At 39.0% G+C, this 18,816-nt stretch overlaps 1 protein-coding gene across 2 annotated transcripts in view; it reads left to right on the top strand.

The window, feature by feature from the left end:
• The window catches only part of SLIT2 (slit guidance ligand 2), a 378,953-nt gene extending 362,893 nt beyond the window's left edge, over positions 1–16,060 (top strand). For both annotated transcript variants that reach the window (XM_081253775.1, XM_081253774.1), the window contains 4 exons: positions 7,360–7,514; positions 12,473–12,764; positions 12,978–13,189; positions 14,284–16,060. In XM_081253775.1, coding sequence (XP_081109901.1) covers positions 7,360–7,514; positions 12,473–12,764; positions 12,978–13,189; positions 14,284–14,525 — 901 coding nt within the window. In that variant the 3' untranslated portion in view covers positions 14,526–16,060. The remainder of the gene's footprint in view (positions 1–7,359; positions 7,515–12,472; positions 12,765–12,977; positions 13,190–14,283) is intronic.
• The last annotated feature ends 2,756 nt before the right edge of the window (positions 16,061–18,816 follow it).

Here is an 18,816-nt window from a genome sequence, read left to right as displayed (position 1 = left end):
TGTCCAAGTCTTAATTCTGCTCTTACTAATTTTCTGGCATTTATCTAAATGCCTCTATCCTTGCTCAGGCCTTATTAGAATACATACTCTAATGAAAAGTACTACTTCTCCATCATTACAACAAAATCCATCAATAATATTGTTGCCATCAGATTTCCTCTAAGTTGCTTAATAAATATTTTGTTTGGTTGAATTAAATTTTCAAATCTTGATGTGTTTCCACTTTATATAACTTTATTAAAAACGCATCACACTAGGGAATTCCCTGGTGGTCCAGTGGTTAGGACTCAGTGTTTTCACTGCCAAGGGCCTGGGTTCAATCCCTGGTCAGGGAACTAAGATCCCACAAGCCACATGGTGTGCCCAAAAAAAAATCACACTGATGTTTTTCAAAGGGGATATTTTTACATATCCTTACATCAGAGAATTTGAGTTCAGTTAATTGCATGATTTTATGTTATATAAGATTTACCTTGGTAAAACTTTGTTTCCCAAATTATGCAGTATTTAACGTGCTATTGGAACATCACATATGGGAGTAATGTCATATATCAGGTGCCTCGTTTCAGTTGCCTGGTTAATTTTCAACACTGATGGAAACGTATTTTGTTTATTTTAGTAAAATGTAATCTGTTAAATTAGGGGAAACTGTCATCCATTATTATTGTTTCTATTGTAGTATATTTTTTGGTTTAAAATGTTTGATCTTATGCCCTACCAACTCCCAGCTGTTCCAGGTCCCAGCCATTTGAGTGGTCCTGGCTGAGACCCTAGACCCTGGGAACAAAGATGTTCTTTTCCACTGTACCACGTCTATATTTCAGAGCCTCAAAACCAAAAAGAAAAGGAAAAAAAAATTAAAAATAAAATGTTTGACCTTAGATGTCAATTATTGTCTCAAACGAATTGATATGAGAACTATTATTTCATGGAATTATGTTTAGAGGTAGTAATTAACAAAGATGTGCATTTAAGAAAACCCAAATGTAGTAATTGTTTATTTTCCAGTAGAACTAAAGTGACATGCACATTGTCTCATTTTATTTCTTACATCTGAGAGAAGATCGTGGTTTCCTGTAGACATGTATACTGCTAACAAGGCCAGGCATACAGGCAGTGGTGTAGAGCCAGCACCAGAATCACCTGAAAGGTGTGTTAAAATACAGAGTACTGGGCTGCACCTCTAGTTTGTGACTCAGATCTCAGATAAGCCCCATATGTTCATTTCTACAAATTTCCAGGAGATGCTCTGATCCAGGGACCACAATATGAGAACCATTTATGGAAAAGGAATATATTTGAGCTGTGCTCTGAGAGCTAATGGTGTGCATCACTTCTCACATCCAAGTTCTAAGACCTCTGTTTGATGCAGCCTTGTTGAGAGTAATTTCTGCCATAGTAATCAGCAAATGCTACAAATTCAGACTCATTCTTTTTACAGAGAGCCAGTTGTTAAACATTTGCCTGCACCCTGCTAAGAGATCTAATCAGCAGCAACAAAGACGATGTTAGCAGCCCAACAAGTGAATGAATGTAGAAAACGGCACACACGGCTAATTGTTACAGTGCTTGGAGAATAGCATAAAGAGGGACGTGGTCGTAGTGCCATGAATGAATGAATGAATGAATGAATGAATGACAGCCCAAACTTGAAGCCAACATCAGCAGTAGTCCCTCAGACAGGGATAGAGTAGCACATTATTTTCTCAGTTGAGCTGTTAATTGATTGCCCTTCAAAATGACTTTCTTTTCATCTAGATGGGAAGAAACTTTTTTAAAAATCGTTAATGACAATTGTATGCTTCTTTCTTTAGGTTCAAATTAATATCATTTTCCAAACCAGATAGCTTCTTTGGAAACATAGTCGACTACTATTTAAAAATTAAGAAATCAGGTGCACACGTTACAAAGGTACAGTACTGTACCATGCCTTCATCAGTTTCAGTATTCAGGGAACCTGCACAACTTCAGGGGACTTTCCCCTGCAGACTGTTAGGTTGGTTGGCTACACAGTCTCTGGGTTATGCAACTTACAAGCTTATGTTAGGAAAAAAAAAAAAAGAATTAGTCTCATTGGAAAGACAGACCGTTTCCATGATAAACACTCGGCCATTCCTGACATGCTGTATGAGAAGGCACCACTTTTTATCAGCTTCACAACTTTGAGCAATTTACCTCACCACTTTGTGCTTCCATTTCATGGGGAGACTTGGAAGCAACTAATGTAAAGTGCCTAGTCGAGTACTAGGCACAGAGTATAATAATTGGTAATGCTGGGGTTTAAAGGTACTCTTCATGCTTGGATACCCAGATACTGAAGAATAAATACTCAAGTGCAAATACTGTTGCCGTACATGTGACTCTTACCATATGTTCAAATGTGAAGTCTCTTTCTATTTTAGTGCATTTTTATTTAAATTACACACATAAGGTCCCCAACTCATGACGTTTCCACTTACGATTTTTCAACGTTATGATGGTGCAAAAGCAATATGCATTCAGTAGAAACTACACTTAGAATTTTGAATTTTTATTTTTTGCCTGGGCTAGCTATATGCAGTAGGATGCTCTCTCATGATGCTGGGCAGTAGTAGCCTCAGGTCCCAGTCAGCCACGTGATCACAAGGGTAAGCACCCAATACACTTACAACCATTTTGCACCCAGACAACCATTCTGCTTTTCACTTTCCATCCAGTATTCAATAAATTACATGAGATATTCAACACTTTGTTATAGAATAGGCTTTGTGTTAGATGATTTTGGCAAACCGTAAGCCAGTGTAAGTGTTCTGAGCATGCTTAAGGCAGGCTAGGCTAAGCTATTATGTTCAGTAGATTAAGTGTATTAAGTGCATTTCTTTTAAGTGCATTTTTGACTCACCATATTTTCAAGTTACAATGGGTTAATTGGAATTTAAGCCCATCGTAAGTTCAGGAAGATCTGTAATTTGCTTCAAAATACAACTTTACTTGATAAATTATTTTATAAAACGTTCTTCTGAAAACTCTTATGCTAATACATAAATACCTTTAATCCCACTTGGCTTCCCATTCCTTCCACTCAAAGAAGTGGGCAGGGAAATTTTTTATTAGCATCCACACTCCACAAATGAAGCATCTTTAGAGCAGAGGTATCAAAATGAGGTGGCCAGTTGAATTTGTCTAGTTTTTTTATTCCTATTCTATTGCACAGAATATGCCAACAAATACTTGGCAAAAAAGCAGGAGTTCACATAAGCATAGTGAACTATTTATCTTTACTCCACTGAAATACCTTAAGATTTACAATTGAGATAGAAATATAACAATATCATTGTTAATGAGTCCTGAAGACATAAAGACAATCAAAGACAATTTAGAGTCACTCTTCTTTTAAGCCCCAAGTTTTTAAACTCTTTTTCTATAGCAAACCAAGAGACAATTGAGTAATGGCTTTGTTTTCACACGTCCATTTAGAAATCCAAGAAAACAAAATCTCAGGTAATAGATGAGTGTAGTAAAACTGAATTACATAATAAAGGTAGTAAAAGCAATTTATGTTCCTAGTGGAAAGGCTCACTGTTAAGTGGTTCACTTGCGACTTTTGTGAGTCATGGAGTATATAGTTCCCTAGGGAGTAGTGAGTGTTTGTCAGGACCCAAAAGGATGTTACACACCGCAGGTGGATAGGTAGGAGATGACCGTGATAGACTGTAAAATCGATGATGTCTTAGTTTTATTCTGCAACAACTGGTGTGTCAATCACTGCTTTTATTTTGAAAGGGTATATAAACAAAGGACTCCTGGGCATCCCCCAGATCTCTGGCTTTAGGAGACAGCATGAAACACCAATTTAGAATACTCTTAGCTCCGCCATATTCTCTTCAGGCCCCATACACACAATATCATCTTAAAACCAAAGAGTCTAAAAATATTAATTTCACAACACTTATCTGTTAAAAGCCTGGGCAAAGCCTCACTTAATTCTGAGAAATATAATTAAGCTCAGTGGTAACTCTTACCAAGTTGTGGAATCATCAGATTAGACATTGAAAGCTTTTGGGAGGAGAAAAGTGCAGTCAGTCTGAACTTCACTTATAATTGGGAAAAGAGAAGCCAAAAACAAGTTTGAAATCTGTATATCTCATATGCGTTCAATGATTTTTAGTAAATGTACCAAGTTGTGCAACCATCATATAAGATTTTTTTCCATAGAACTTTATTCCTGGGATGTTTGGGAGAGAAATCATCTATTAAAGGCTGGCTAGTGGTGAGAACAAACACACGCCATTTGTACAGTACTAGATACCCTTCAGGTTTTTTATTTTAAAAGTGATGGATAATAGTTAAAAGCATGTACTCTAGAAGCAGACAACCTGGCTTCAAATCTGTTTAGCCACTGGCTGTGCCATCTTGGGTACCCTAAGTGCCCAAATTTAGAGTTGTGAGTCTTAAATGAGTTAATGCATGTGAAGTTGCCCCATAGTAGGTGCTGTGCAATTCTTTGATCTTATTACTTGCATCTCCCTAGTGAGGAAAAGAAAGCAGAGAAAAATTACCTGAAGTCACAGTAACTCAGTGTCACACATCTAACAGGAGCTAGGATAAGCTGAGCAAGACTTATCTCCCAACATTATCTTTCAGGATATCACCGCTGAAAATTCCAAATTTTTTAATAAAATGCATCTTTTGGTTGTCCTGTCCTAAGTATGCCTGAAGGATCTTGTCTATCTATAACTGTAATCCAACTAGTATTACTAAATAAACTCTATATGTTATTCTTAATACAACTCCCCTATCTTTAATTTACTTAACATACATTTATTGAGCATCTACTATTTACCAGACACTGCTGGATACATTAAGGAAGAAATAAATAATACAGGGTCCCTGATTTAAAGGAGCTTACAATTAGTGGGAGTTAAAGACATGTACTCAGGAAACAAAAAAAAAAAAAAAAAGGAAGAAAGAAAGAAAAAAGAAAAGAAAGGAATAAAGGAGTAAGAAGTAAAATGAGTTAATAATGAAACTACCTACCTCCAGCTTCCCAGCTGAAACACTGCTTTAGAGTGTGCAGAACTTTAAAGGTATTAAACCTTTCAGTTACACTGCACCAGACACCATCATCAACAATGACATACCTAGATCGATTGCCTAAGACTGATGTGTGACCAAGAACCAGTTCCCTGGTACAAATGAGTCTTTTTCTTTGCAACAGTAAAGGGAAAAGGGGGGCCCATTATTAATATTTATAAATTAAATAAGGTCATTGTTCACAGAGCATTCATATAAAACCACTTAAAGAGTTGTATATGAAGACAAAGGAAAAAGCAATTGACTACCACCTTCTCTATGTATATCTTTATATTAATGTTTTACTTAAAACTTCTAATAATTTGAATATGTCCCCAAAGAAGTTATTATATTTCTGCCAGGCTTTAGCATTATCTTACAATTAATATTAAAAATAAAGCCTGACTAATTTCTTCTTGAAGAAGATTCTGAAGTCGTATTGGATTATTTATATGATGACAGTGGTGGTGGTAGTAGTGATGATGACGGTAATGAAACTAATATCTAGCATGTAACTTTGTACTTTCTATAGGCTAGATGTTTTGTTCTGCATTTTAAAAAATCATTTCATAGGGATAGACCTCAAATTAACCATAGGAGGGGGGAATATTTGTTAGCATTTACCGAAGAGAAGATTGAAGTTTATTAGCAATTAAGTTACTTACCTAAGGTCAAACATTTAATAAATGCAAGACCAGCATTCAAATCCAGTCTTATCTGATTCTAAAATCTGTATGTTTACCTGGTAGTTGGTATTATTTAAGACCACTAACAGCTGGTATGCAACTTTATTTAGAAAGTATTTTCCTTGTATATTGTTTCCTCTGTTGATTTTAGTGGTATCAAGTGTTGGGATAATTAAATGTGTAAAACGCAAAAATATTGATTGGCACATCTAACATTTATTTTTTTTAAAATGATATCTGAAACAAGTAATTTAAAATTCCTGCACACGTGGACACTTTTAACTACTTAACACCAGAGAACTTCAGGTGTTTTCACAGCTCTTCAGAGTGGTTTATATTGTTGTCAAATCACAAAAACATTTTATTCCATGTCAGCAAACAATGGAATAGGATTAGACTCCTGTGGTGAGAACCATGAAGAAATATCCATACATTTTTCTGTTATTTTCCAGGCTTGACATATTTGCAAATTTAAATATCAGTGCCTGGAAATTTAAGCAATCATCTTGCATTGGGACTATTAGGTATTCATGATCCTCCTTATAGTATGTTCCCATATTTCCCTTTTTGAGCCCTTTTTCCAATCTTTTGAGTCAACATCTCAGTATATTAGTTCTTTAATATTCGCTATTGATCCTGTTTTCTTTGTTGCTCCTGTTTCAATTTGTCCTGTTTGCATCTTTGCCTGATGTAACACCTGTGTTAGATTGACAGCCACCCTTTAAAACCTTATAGCACCTACCTGCTAATTGCACCCAACTTCATTTTCAATTTCCATTTACCTGTTTCTTAATCTCTTTGTTTTTGTCCATTTTATGAATTTCCATAACCCCTCTCAAATTGTTAAGAAGGTGGATGTAATGATTGTTGGACCTGTCTCTTTAAAGTTATAGAAGAGAAATTGAAGAACCATTGTCATCACTGGACTCCCTAGATATGACTGTGTTAAGCATTCTGTTTAATCTGTTATATTCCCACCTCTCCACTGAGTGTAATCGTCTTCACAGTAATATCATTTGATGGACATCCTTCTGAAAAATGCAAAGAAAGTGAGAGTATATTATCAATTAACAAATTTCAAAAAGTGCAGTGATCCTGCCAAGTTGGTTCTTCCTGCATTTATATGTATGTTTGATTCTGATAAGTATTACTGTGTAGTGCTTAAGAGTGCAGAGACTAATGATCCCCTGAGATCAATGTCTAAAAAGTATATTTGGCACAGGTATAAGTTAGTTGTCTTTTGAATACAATTTGGAGTAACAGTATCTGAACAAATGAAACTTTAGAGGCATTTAAAATCAAATGCATAACTTATGCTTTGGAATTTCTACATACTGGGAGAATGTGATTGGATAATGACAAAATGTATTCATTTCCACTTCTCCCAATGGGAGAACAAACTTATTTTGTATTTTGTATTACCCAAGAAATAAAAAATGATTGTATCTCCTTGAAAATATCTTTTATTTTAAAATCAACTACTGGCCTTTATCTTTATTAATGTTAAATAGGAGTATCTATTCCAAAAAAGAGCTTATTGGAGTTTGAATTGTAACTCCTTTTCTTTAATAAATATAAAATTGGAGGATCAGTTAAGTTATCTTTTTTTTTTTTTTAATAGCGTGGAGACGATCAATGATGGAAATTTTCACATTGTGGAACTACTCGCCCTGGATCAGAGTCTCTCCCTCTCTGTGGATGGAGGGAGCCCCAAAATCATCACCAACTTGTCAAAGCAGTCCACTTTGAATTTTGACTCCCCACTCTATGTCGGAGGTAAGCTCTTTTCCAAATTCCGTGGATTCCCAAACCCTGTGATGCTCATCACAGACTGATCCTGAAGTTGTTGATGCCTGGTGCCATGGTCATTGATCAGTCATTGAAAGATGGACAGCAAGGATAGAAAAGAAAGAGCACTAAATGGGTGATAAGAGACCATGTTATAACCCTGGCTCCGGGTCTAACAAAATCTGTGGTTGGAGTTGAGAAGGACATTAATGTTTCTTTTGTGTCTGTCACATACTAGGTGATTTGAACATCATATAATCTAATCTTACTATTCTGGTGTATAGGAAAAAGAAAGCGGTTAGAGGTCAAATACAGACAATGAAGAAGATGGGGAGTCAAGTGTGATGCAAACTGAGGAGCGCATGACCCACCCCAGCACTATTAAGACAGCAAACACTACCAGCTTCAGTTAAATGTCGCTATGCTGGAATGCCTCTACTGTCAGCTGCGAACTCATGTACAGGATAGGATAATTATTAATGAAATCAAATGAATGAATGAACAAATTAAACATACAACTTGTATTGGGGCAGCAGGAAGTACTTCTCTTTAGCTAAGACCTTATGGTGAATGAACAAGGGAGAAGGTCAGAAAGGTGGATTAAGGCCTGGAATGACAGAGTGAAGATTCGACTTTATTTTTAAGCAGCATGAAGGCAGATGAGTAAATAGATGAGGGATGGAGTCTGAGCAAACTTCTGAAGGAGCTCAGAGGAGAAGACCTGTGATGGAGAGAGCTTGTACTTTTACCTCTATCTGGAGGAGTAAATATATACTGGGGACAGAATTTCAAATTTCAGACAAAGGACCAAGAAAGCATATGATTTTGAATTGAGTTGCACTGAATTAAATTACATTGAATTGACTGATAAAATTAACTCATTTTACAGATAAATAAGCTAAAGTTTCAGAACAGGTCAATGTAACCAATTTCTTCACCATGACAGGTATCTTCATGAACCTCACATCATTATTTTCACAGTAACGATCTTGGGATTCTGCATAAGTTTCTTAACCCCTCAAAGCCTTCCCTAAAAGCATTTTGGGAAATTTCCTGAAATTCCAGAGCACTTCTGTTTTTAATAATGTCAGCAGTAGAAAATCTGAACACTGATAGACTTCTGATTTTTTTAAAGCAGTTAAAAGTCTTTGGTTCATTTCTGTAAATATTTATTGAGCACTTCCCATAAGCTGAGAACTAAATTAATAGGTGCATGAAGAATACAAAACTGAAAAAGAAATATCCCTTCTGTGCCAGAGGAGTGGGGAAGGCAGTCACATCTTCATGAAACCATAATACATTTGTAATGAAAGTATCTCATATTAAGTCCGTGCAGCAAGTTGACTGATCTATTTGCTTCATGGGAATCACACCACGGGATTCATTAACAGGCAAAAGCTGTCCATTCTTGCCTACATTACCATGAACGGCAGTCGCTTTGGGGTGGGTGAAGCAAGTCACAGATGTTACCTGTGGTTGGAGAGGAAAGAAATTGTATTTACTAAGCACATGCTGTGTGCTCAGTGCAATGCTGCTTTTACAGTCGTAACCCTCAGAGACTTTAGGAAGTAGGTATGATTTTTTGTTTTATAATCCCTAAGGGACTTCATGGAATATGTCCAAGTTGATAGAGAACTCATTTGAGTTCAGGTCTGTCTAACCCCAAAGCCACCTGCATTGCCACTCACCTTCTTAACATGGAGCAGAAAAGGAAGCAGTCTAAGTTCTGTGGCTTTTCGTTTATTTCTGGACTTGTCCTTCACTTGATTTTATTATGTTTTCATTAGAAATCATTTCATTCAATCTTTTAAGACTCCTTTAGAATGTGGTGAAAATAATAAGTACAGAATGGGAGTGCTTGGGCCAGAACATGTTTACAAAAAGGGGAAAAAATGTTTTAAATTAGTACTGAGAAGTGCTAATCCTCCTAAGGGTAGAGGGCCTGGAAGAATCCAGATGGTGCCTCTTTCCACTTCCAACCAGCCTCACTGCCAGAGAACACACAGGGCTCATTTCCTTCCCACTCAGAGGACAGTCTCAAGGGTAATTCGGATTTTAAAAATACAATGCAGTCCTAAGACTGCAGCCCTGAATTCTTTATGGTAAAGGCAGGAGAACCTGAATTAGCAAAGGAGAGCAAGGTAAACAAGCTCTCCTTTTTCTCAAAGTCTTCAAACAGGAACACTCCCCAAGGAAGATGGCCCAAAGGTGATGCATTCCATGCCTTAGGCCCTTGCAGGAGTATTTTCTAGCAAAACAAGGAGGCAGGTTTCCCTACCTTTGGGTTTTCAACTACCCATGATATAGGCTTTACTTAATACAAAGCAATGTAATCTTTATGTTTTTCTGTATAACAGTCCAACCAGAACATACATTACTTAAAGGGATTTAAAAAAAAAAAAAAAAGTAAAGACCTGCACATAGAGACCCCTCCGTGCATCATAAATCTTCTCCTAATGCCCCCATTGGACAGAAGACATCAGTGTTGACACTTGGTCCGTTTATTGTCATTTTGTAATATGTAGAGCTTGTTAAGGCTAAAAAGTGTCCACTAAGTTACCTATTGTTTGATAGATTGAATTCCAGCTATGGTCCATGGCATAGAGGAAAGGCTAAAGGAAAAAAAACATGGATCTACTTCTGTTTTTCAGTTAAGACTTAGTTCCCTGGTCAGAAGTCTACCAAGCACCTGAAAAGGTTGAGTTAAGATAGCTCTTGACTTCATGATATCCTACTGAAAGTAACTATATGTGTGATGTATCAACATTTTCATTTACAAATTACTACAGTCAAAGCTAGACCTTTATCATTGTTAGTTTGGGAATAGAAGGAACACATTTACTAATTGCTTCTCCCTGCTGTGGAACTTCGTGGGTCTGTAGTTAGTCTTGACATGTGCACATATGTGTGTTGTGTGACTAATTGAAAATAATCTTGGAAGAAGTTCTTTTTTAACCTCTGAAGAAAGGACCATAAATGTGTGGACATTAAAGTCCACATGTTTTGGATTGATGGATATGACTACGTGAGAAGAACTTACCCCCAAACAAGGAATTCCCAGTCACTAGTCCTCTCCTGGAAATGGAACATTTCATCCTTTTGACCCCACTCAACAAAGCAACCCAGTTCCCAAGGCCAGACACACACAGACTAAAAACTTGAACTCATGACCTTCAAATCCTAGACACTAATTCAGTACCTGTCCAAATGTGACCAGGACCACCTGCACCAGAGTCACCTGAGCTTGCATGTTAACATTGCGATTTCTATGCCCACACCTTCATTCTGGGTTAGAATCTCAGGTGAGGAGAGATGGGGGCCTGGGAAGCTGCCTTCTCAACAGCGCCCCTCTGGTGGCTCTTATGTGTGACGGGCTTGGAAACAACTGGTCTGGTCCATCCACTCATGTTACAGATGAGAAAACTAAGCCCCAGAGAGGGGAAATGACTGGCCCAAGTGCACACAGGCCAAAAATACAGACTTTGACCTCTAGCCTAGTGGTTTTGTATAAGCGGCTATCTGACTTTGGTGCCTGCTAGACCTCGAATGAGGCTCCTTCAAATGGGAAAGGAGATGCTGCCACAAGGCAGCGCCCAGAGAGTAGAGTACTGTGGTTCGTGGTCTTTATAACCAGCAAACCATCTAGAGAGTGACAGCCCTGGTCTTTTCCAGCTTTGACCCTCCAACCAGTAGTTCAGAGTCCAGGTGCAGGGATGGTGTGAGCGCTGGGGGGAAGGTCAGCTGCTCTAAAGGCCTTGGCTCCCTCCCCTCCCCCGCAGCGACCTGGATGGTTGCCTGATGTAGGATCCCATCCAGGAACTATTTCAGGGTCTGGCTTAGGCCATGGAAAGATTCCTCAGTTTTGCCAGATAAGGGTTACCAGATGACCGTCACTGGTGGAATATATATATATATATATATATATATATATATATATATATATATACATACATACATACACAAAGATTGCAAATTCTGGTTTTGGAGGAATTTCTTTTATAGTCCTGATTTCTTGGAATATGAAGGTTTCACTCTCAATCAGCAAGGGAAAAAAAGGATGTGAATGAGGTGCTGTCCTGATTGGAAGCAGAGTGAGTTTTTCAGACACTGACATCCACGGCTGAGCTTGGGACATTGCCAGTGGTGAGCTGGACTAGCTGCCAGCTTAGAATTTGGCAGGATTGGGGTGAATGGTCCCTGTGAACCCCAGCTCTGGTCTCACCCTCTGAAAATCAGGGGACTGAACCATGACCTGAGATTGGGGAAGTTGGTGTTATCGGCTTAATTCTAACCCAGTCTTACTGGTGACACCGAGCATGTCGCCGAGCTCTCTGGGCCCTGGGCCCTCCGTCTTTAAGGGGCAGGATTGGTCAGGGAATCAGTCTGGCTCTAGGCTTCTGGGCTGTGTGTCCAGGTTAGGGGGTGGGTGTGGAGGTAGAAGGGAGTACGAATCCCTCCCCCATTCCCAACCTTTCTTTTAAGTACAGTGGCCCTGATTTTAGGTTTTATAGATTCATGCCTCCATATAAGGGTTTTTTATTTAAAAAAAACAAAAACAAAAAACAAAATAGATGTTAGAAACTAAAGATTGACCGCCAATGAACTAGGTTCTTTATTCTAGTTGTGCATTAGAATTGCCTGGAGCATCTTCCAAAAAAAACAAAAACAAAGAAACACACATCCCTTCTCCCTCCCCCACTCCACCCAGATAATCTGATCAAATCCGTCTGGGCTGAAGTCCCAAGCATCAGTATTTCTTCAAAGATCCAGTGTGATTCTGATGTGCAGCCAGGTTGAGAAGCACAGGACGGGATGCATGTGCTGCCTGTCTCCTGAAGATGAGTCACGCAGACTCCTGCCCCGCTGGAAGAGCTAAGAGGGTCCGGGTGGCCACTGGCTGGGGAGCCGCGGAAGAGCGTGACCTCTGACTTGGTGCTCCCCCGCAGGCATGCCCGGGAAGAACAACGTGGCCGCAGCTCTGCGCCAGGCCCCCGGGCAGAACGGCACCAGCTTCCACGGCTGCATCCGGAACCTTTACATCAACAGCGAGCTGCAGGACTTCCGGAAGGTGCCCATGCAGACCGGCATCCTGCCCGGCTGTGAGCCGTGCCACAAGAAGGTGTGTGCCCACGGCACGTGCCAGCCTAGCACCCAGTCCGGCTTCACCTGCGAGTGCCAGGAAGGATGGACGGGGCCCCTCTGTGACCAGAGGACCAATGACCCCTGTCTTGGAAATAAGTGAGTCTGGGCTGCTTGGTAGTTAAACCCACACACTCCAACCCTCAAAGCAAAACCCCAGAGAGGAAAGAAGGAAAGGGGGGTGGGGGGGAAGGGAGAGAAAGAAGTCAGTTCATTAGCATTGTCTCCCTTATATTCCATCCATCAGCCTCCCTCCTCCACTCTTATCCTCTCTGCCTGACCCATTTCCATCCCTGCGGTCCTCCACTGTAGATGCGTCCATGGCACCTGCCTGCCCATCAACGCGTTCTCCTACAGCTGCAAGTGCCTGGAGGGCCATGGGGGCGTCCTCTGTGACGAAGAGGAGGATCTGTTTAACCCCTGCCAGGCAATCAAGTGTAAGCATGGGAAATGCAGGCTCTCAGGACTGGGACAGCCCTACTGTGAATGCAGCAGTGGATACACTGGGGACAACTGTGATCGAGGTAAGCCAACCCAGCGGGGCACCGACCTCTATCTTGGCAAAGCAAGAGGGCCCTCCATCTTTGAACAGAGAGAGAGAGAAAGGAAGACACACAGAGGGGAGTGATATGAGGAATGCCAGGTCTTTGCACTATTTGTAGTTGCTGCTGTTGATTTACTTAACAGTGTTATAAGAAGGCACAGATGTGAAATGTCCTAAACCTCCATTGCAAGATATCATACACCCTTCACAAGTCTTCTCACACTTGATTTGCTATGAAATACTACTTTTCCCTTAGGCAGGAGCACATTTACTTTCCTTCTTTCTTACCTTTACCTGCTGTTCACATCTGTACAGATTACTGATTCATCTTCTGGCACAGAGAAGACGGTACTAATAATTCTGCTCTAGTTTTAGGACAAAATCACCTTTGACCTTAGAATCAACTGATTTATCACAGTAAATTATGCAGGTGAGAGAGATGGAAACAGGCTGACATTTCAGCCCACCTATTTCCTTCTCCTGCGTCTGCGTGATCAGCGTGTGCTTTGCCTCCAGCTGGCAGGGATTTTGTTGTGTGTATCAGAGGGATGAGACGAGAGGAACGTGCCCATGGAGGCTTTTAGCAGATGTCTCTTTTTGAACTAGTTCATACTTGCGTAATTTATGAAGTTAGTGGAATGTTACTTGTATTAAGTAACAGATTGAACGATATTAAACTCCAGGTCTAATAAATTAAATTGCGTACTCTCTGAAACGGCGCCCTCGGTAAACAAAACCAGCTGTTAGTAGTGCAAAAACAGAAGATGTATATTTTTGCTATAAAAGAAAAGATTTAGGAATCCAATTTTCTTGTCAGCCCGAAAGCACAGTATTTACAGACCACATATATAGTGTTCACTTTGCTGAAAATAAAGGCCGAAAAGGAGTGTTTTTTAAAGAACTGAAGGCTGTGCCACCAGCCCATCATATGGAATATGAACATAACACTGAAAATAGCCGTTACAAACAGGAAGGGAAAGCAGTGTCTCCTGAACTGAGTTGTAGATTCATGGCCACTTGACACGACTTACAGCGACTGCCCTTAAACTGCTTGTGCTTTTTGTTCTTTTCTAGAAATTTCTTGTCGAGGGGAACGGATAAGAGATTATTACCAAAAGCAGCAGGGCTATGCTGCTTGCCAAACAACTAAGAAGGTCTCCCGGTTGGAATGCAGAGGGGGGTGTGCAGGCGGGCAGTGCTGCGGACCTCTGAGGAGCAAGCGACGGAAATACACTTTCGAATGCACTGATGGGTCATCGTTTGTGGACGAGGTTGAGAAGGTGGTGAAGTGTGGCTGTACCCACTGCGCCTCCTAAACCACGTCCCTGGCAGCTTTGGTCTTTGGAAAATGTTGTATACTTCTTGACCCTGTTGGACTCACGAATGCTTCATAGTGGAAATAATTGAAATATATTGTAAAATACAGAACAGACTTATTTTTATTATGAGAATGAAGACTTTTTTTTTTCCGCATTTAGAAAAAAAAAAAAGAAATGCTTGAACTAAAGCTTCCCCAACACTGGAGAAGTATAAAGAATGATACACCTGAAGGCATTAGAGCAATGATGGAAACCATGGTAACTTGGATTCATCTTCGTAACTTGCTGGAGACCAGCAGAAGCACATACCCAGGGGAGAGACGAGGTTCTCTCTGCTGATGTGAAGTTGCCCAGAGCATAATCCCCTGTGCCCTGGTTTGCATCTACGCAGTTCATGAGGACAGACCAAGCACATGTGTGTGAGTGAGGGTGCAAGGCAGATGAATGGAACACCAGCATTCACAGCCAGAATGAATGGATGAGAAATATTTTGTGCAAAATATAAAGTATCCTGGAGACCTGGGTTCCATTCATCAGAGGAGACGAGAGTGCTAAAATAAATTTTATCTTCTTTTTAAACGTCAGCATGTTAGCAGGAGAAGCACACAAAAGTGTTTATCTACCGTTTTCCAGTATTAATTCTTTGTAATATAAATGACAAAGGAGATGATAAAGAACCAATAGATTATTGATAAATAAATTAGTAATAATATGAATTTTTGTTTCTATGAGTTCTAAACAGCCCTATACAGTATTCGGTTTCAGTGAGAAATATTTATTGTATCAAAGTACATTGTACTTAACATTCTAGGCCATCCTTTTGCTGTTTCTCAATGCTTTAATATATATTAATTTATAATTGTCCTGATATTTTTGTACATTTTCAAACTTAAAAATCAGGATTCTTTTGTGCTTTTTTTGGCAATAGTACTAACATAGGGTGTTACCTTGGGACAAATATGTGTTGATCTGTTTGTTTACCTTGACAGCTGACCACTGGTGTCACTGACCTACTGGCCTCATCCAGGACACCTGCAGAGGGTATGTAAAGTCTATGCGTGAGACGGTCATTGTACAGAAAGAATCGCCCCTCTGCAGCGTGTCCTCACAGAACAGAAATGGTGTGTAGCAATCGACACTAGAAAAGTAGATCTTTTACAAGTTAATTATTTCCTCGACTTTTTTTGCCCTTTTACCAGGGTGAGGCGGGGAGAGAAAAGGCTGTAATGTCAAGAACTGTGATTTTTTTTTCCCAAACAATAAAGCTCCTTTATTACCTACCTTAATGTTCCCATGTTAACATGTTTGCTGCTAAATTACAATGTAGAATTGATAAGGATTTATAGTGGACTGTGCTCTTCCCTCATTAAAATCCAAGGGTACCCTGTAAAGATGCAGATGTTTCTTTCCAAAAACATTTTTACAAAGAAAACTAGACGTACATGTATAATTCAGTGTGCTTTGTCTTTCTCCAGACTAATATCAGTTACACTACTGATGTTTGTAAATTAAACAGATATTTACTTCATTAACAGCTTGTTGGTTTTCTTAGAAACTGCACAGTATTTAGAGGCTCCTCCTTAAGAATTTCTTAATCAAGGTGATACCAAAAGAACATGGAGGGAAACCTATACCTTTTTGTTGCCAGAAATTGGTTTGAGATCAGCATACTGTCACATCTGGGTACTTTGGGATGGCCACATGAAAGAGATGGAGAAAAGAACATAGTCTTGGCTAAGAAAAGCAGTGCATATTCAATTAATTTTTCCCCCAAAATATTATAAGATGAAATCTAACTCAACCAAAATGTTATTTTTCTTTTTGCTGTTCTTTTCCCCTCAATTAGATCCAGATGGAAAATAACACAAGAAAAAGAGAACTTTTCTCCAAAGGTGCTGTCAGGCAAGGGTTGGTAATATCTAGATATACTATCCAGAACAGGAAAATAACACTGACTGGGTGGGATATTAATCCTCACCCACCAGCTAAGATTTCTTCATTTATTTCCCTGTAAAAAAATCATGTGTGCGTGAACTCAAGGGGACACGCGTGTGCACATGCACACCCACGCACTCACACACACACATGCACACACACTGCTGTTTCACAGACACAAGTGTCCAATTATTCACTCTTGTTTAAAATGTCTACATTTTAATTATATAAATATTATGCAGTCGTTGTAAACCATTTATTTATTCCCGTTGGTTGCTTCTTTTCTTCAAGGGTTTGCATTATCTTAATAGTCATTGCTTTTTGAGGGCTTATTATATGGCAGGTGCTATGCCATGGGCTTTATATGAAATATTCATCTCCCACTACAAACCTGTGGGATTTTTAAGCTGCTTGTTTTCCACAGGCATAAACAGCTCGAAAGCAGAGGAGCTGAATTCCAGCTCAGGCCTTTCATATCACATGGTCCATGTTCAAGAGGTAAAGGCAGAAGCTCAGTAATTACTATCCTCTACTAAGGGACTTTTAAGCCTTGGCACTCATTTCCACAGCACAATTATTCTCTATTGATCATGTCAATTTAAGTAATCTACATTAGAGACTTTATTTTGTTTTTGTTTTTTTAAGGGGAAAAAAGTGAAATATTAGTAGTTTACAGAATGTTATTCTTTTTCCTTCCTGCTTATAAAGACACAAAATAGAATTATGTTTGCCTGGAATTTGGGCTGATTTAGCAAGTTTGGTAGGGGATTATTTACTTCGTGATGGGACTACTTTCTGCAAGAGTCCTTCTTTGAGAAAATTCAATAGTCAAATAATTACTAGTAAGTGAGACAAGGACATTATTCATGTTACAAAAGGCTGCCTACTTACAAAGCCTTGGCCATAGGATTTCTTTAATAGGAAACTATTTTGGAGTATTTCCAACAGATTGAATATATTACAACAAAAAGCACTTTGCATATCTCAGAGTCAAGGCCACTTCACCGAGTAATATACAGTTTTAATCTGAAAAGATAAAGTAATTAAACATCCCTAATGTGTTTACTTTAAAGTCTCACATGAGTGAGCCAGTGCCATCAAGGACATGCCATGGAGATTTGACATGTGTTCAATTTAAGATGTGTTCATTGAATAATAACTCTCTCAATCTTCAGAATTTGTGTTCACCACAGATTTCCTGAAATTATTTCTAAGCACTAATAGACTATCCCTGGGTTTAGAATTGCTCTGAGCATTTTCTTTTTGGATGGCTTGCTTTGTCAGCAGCAATTCTTTCTGGAGAAATGATTGAAAGACTGTGGAAATCGATTCAGGACTTAAAGATCCTGAGTGTCATGGTGTCATCTGCCTCATAGAGTGACCATTATTTCAAAAGTCATGTTTGTAAAAGTATATAAGCTGTAAAAGTATATAAGCTATAAAAGTATATGAAGCTTTATATAAAGTATATAAAAGCTATATAAAATACATAAGCTATTTTTCATTCTTAATTCTCTCTTGGGTACTCAAAAGTGACTTAAATTTTTATTTCCTATCTCCTGTTATGTGCAAGGAGCTATGCTAAACTTCTGATATATAGTTTCAAATGAAACAGATATTGCTTCTGCCGTTTTAGAGCACACACTCCATGCCTTTGGAGTTGAGGTTAAAATGGGTGATAGATAATATACAAATGACTGAACTAATATATAATTTCAGATTGTGATAATCTCCCTGAAAGAAATTATGAGGTACTAGAAAAACGTAGAGCAGAGGGATCCAATCAAATACATATTGGGAGTTAGGGAATGCCTCTGTGAAGAAGTCACGCTGAAGCTAAGTTGTGAAGGATAAAGTAGGATCTACAATGGAAACAGATGGAAATGTATGTGAGGGTCAAGTGGGGTGGGGTCCATGCAGAGGGAACAGCCTGTTTATAGGCCCGAGGAGAGAAAGACTCTTGCATAGTCAAGGGAACAAAAGAAGTCAGTGTGGTCAGAATGAGGCATATATTTATTTCATGTGTGTAATACAACAATGACTATTTTCTGGCTTTATTAACTCACTTCATCTATATATTTTTTTTGAGTATCTGTTTATGGTAAGCTTTTAAGTGCCAACAAAAATCGATTTTCATTGTAAAGTAGCAACTAGTTAGTTGTGTTTAACGCAATTCCAAATGAAGTACCTCTGAAGACACAGAAAATATGAACGCTTACAATAGCGCTAAAGATTAAGAATAGTATTTCTGGAATCTCAAAGGAATTTTCATGAACTCAGAAGCTGATGAGGCTGGATTAAAAGAAACAACTGCTGGCCAACCCATGCTTTGAAACTCATGAGCATTCTTTGC

The sequence above is a fragment of the Mesoplodon bidens genome, assembly GCF_964165515.1.
Source record: "Mesoplodon bidens genome assembly, chromosome: 1".
NCBI lineage: Eukaryota > Metazoa > Chordata > Mammalia > Artiodactyla > Ziphiidae > Mesoplodon > Mesoplodon bidens.
The sequence above is the reverse complement of the archived record's forward strand: the minus strand, read 5'-3'. Positions and strand labels throughout refer to the sequence as shown.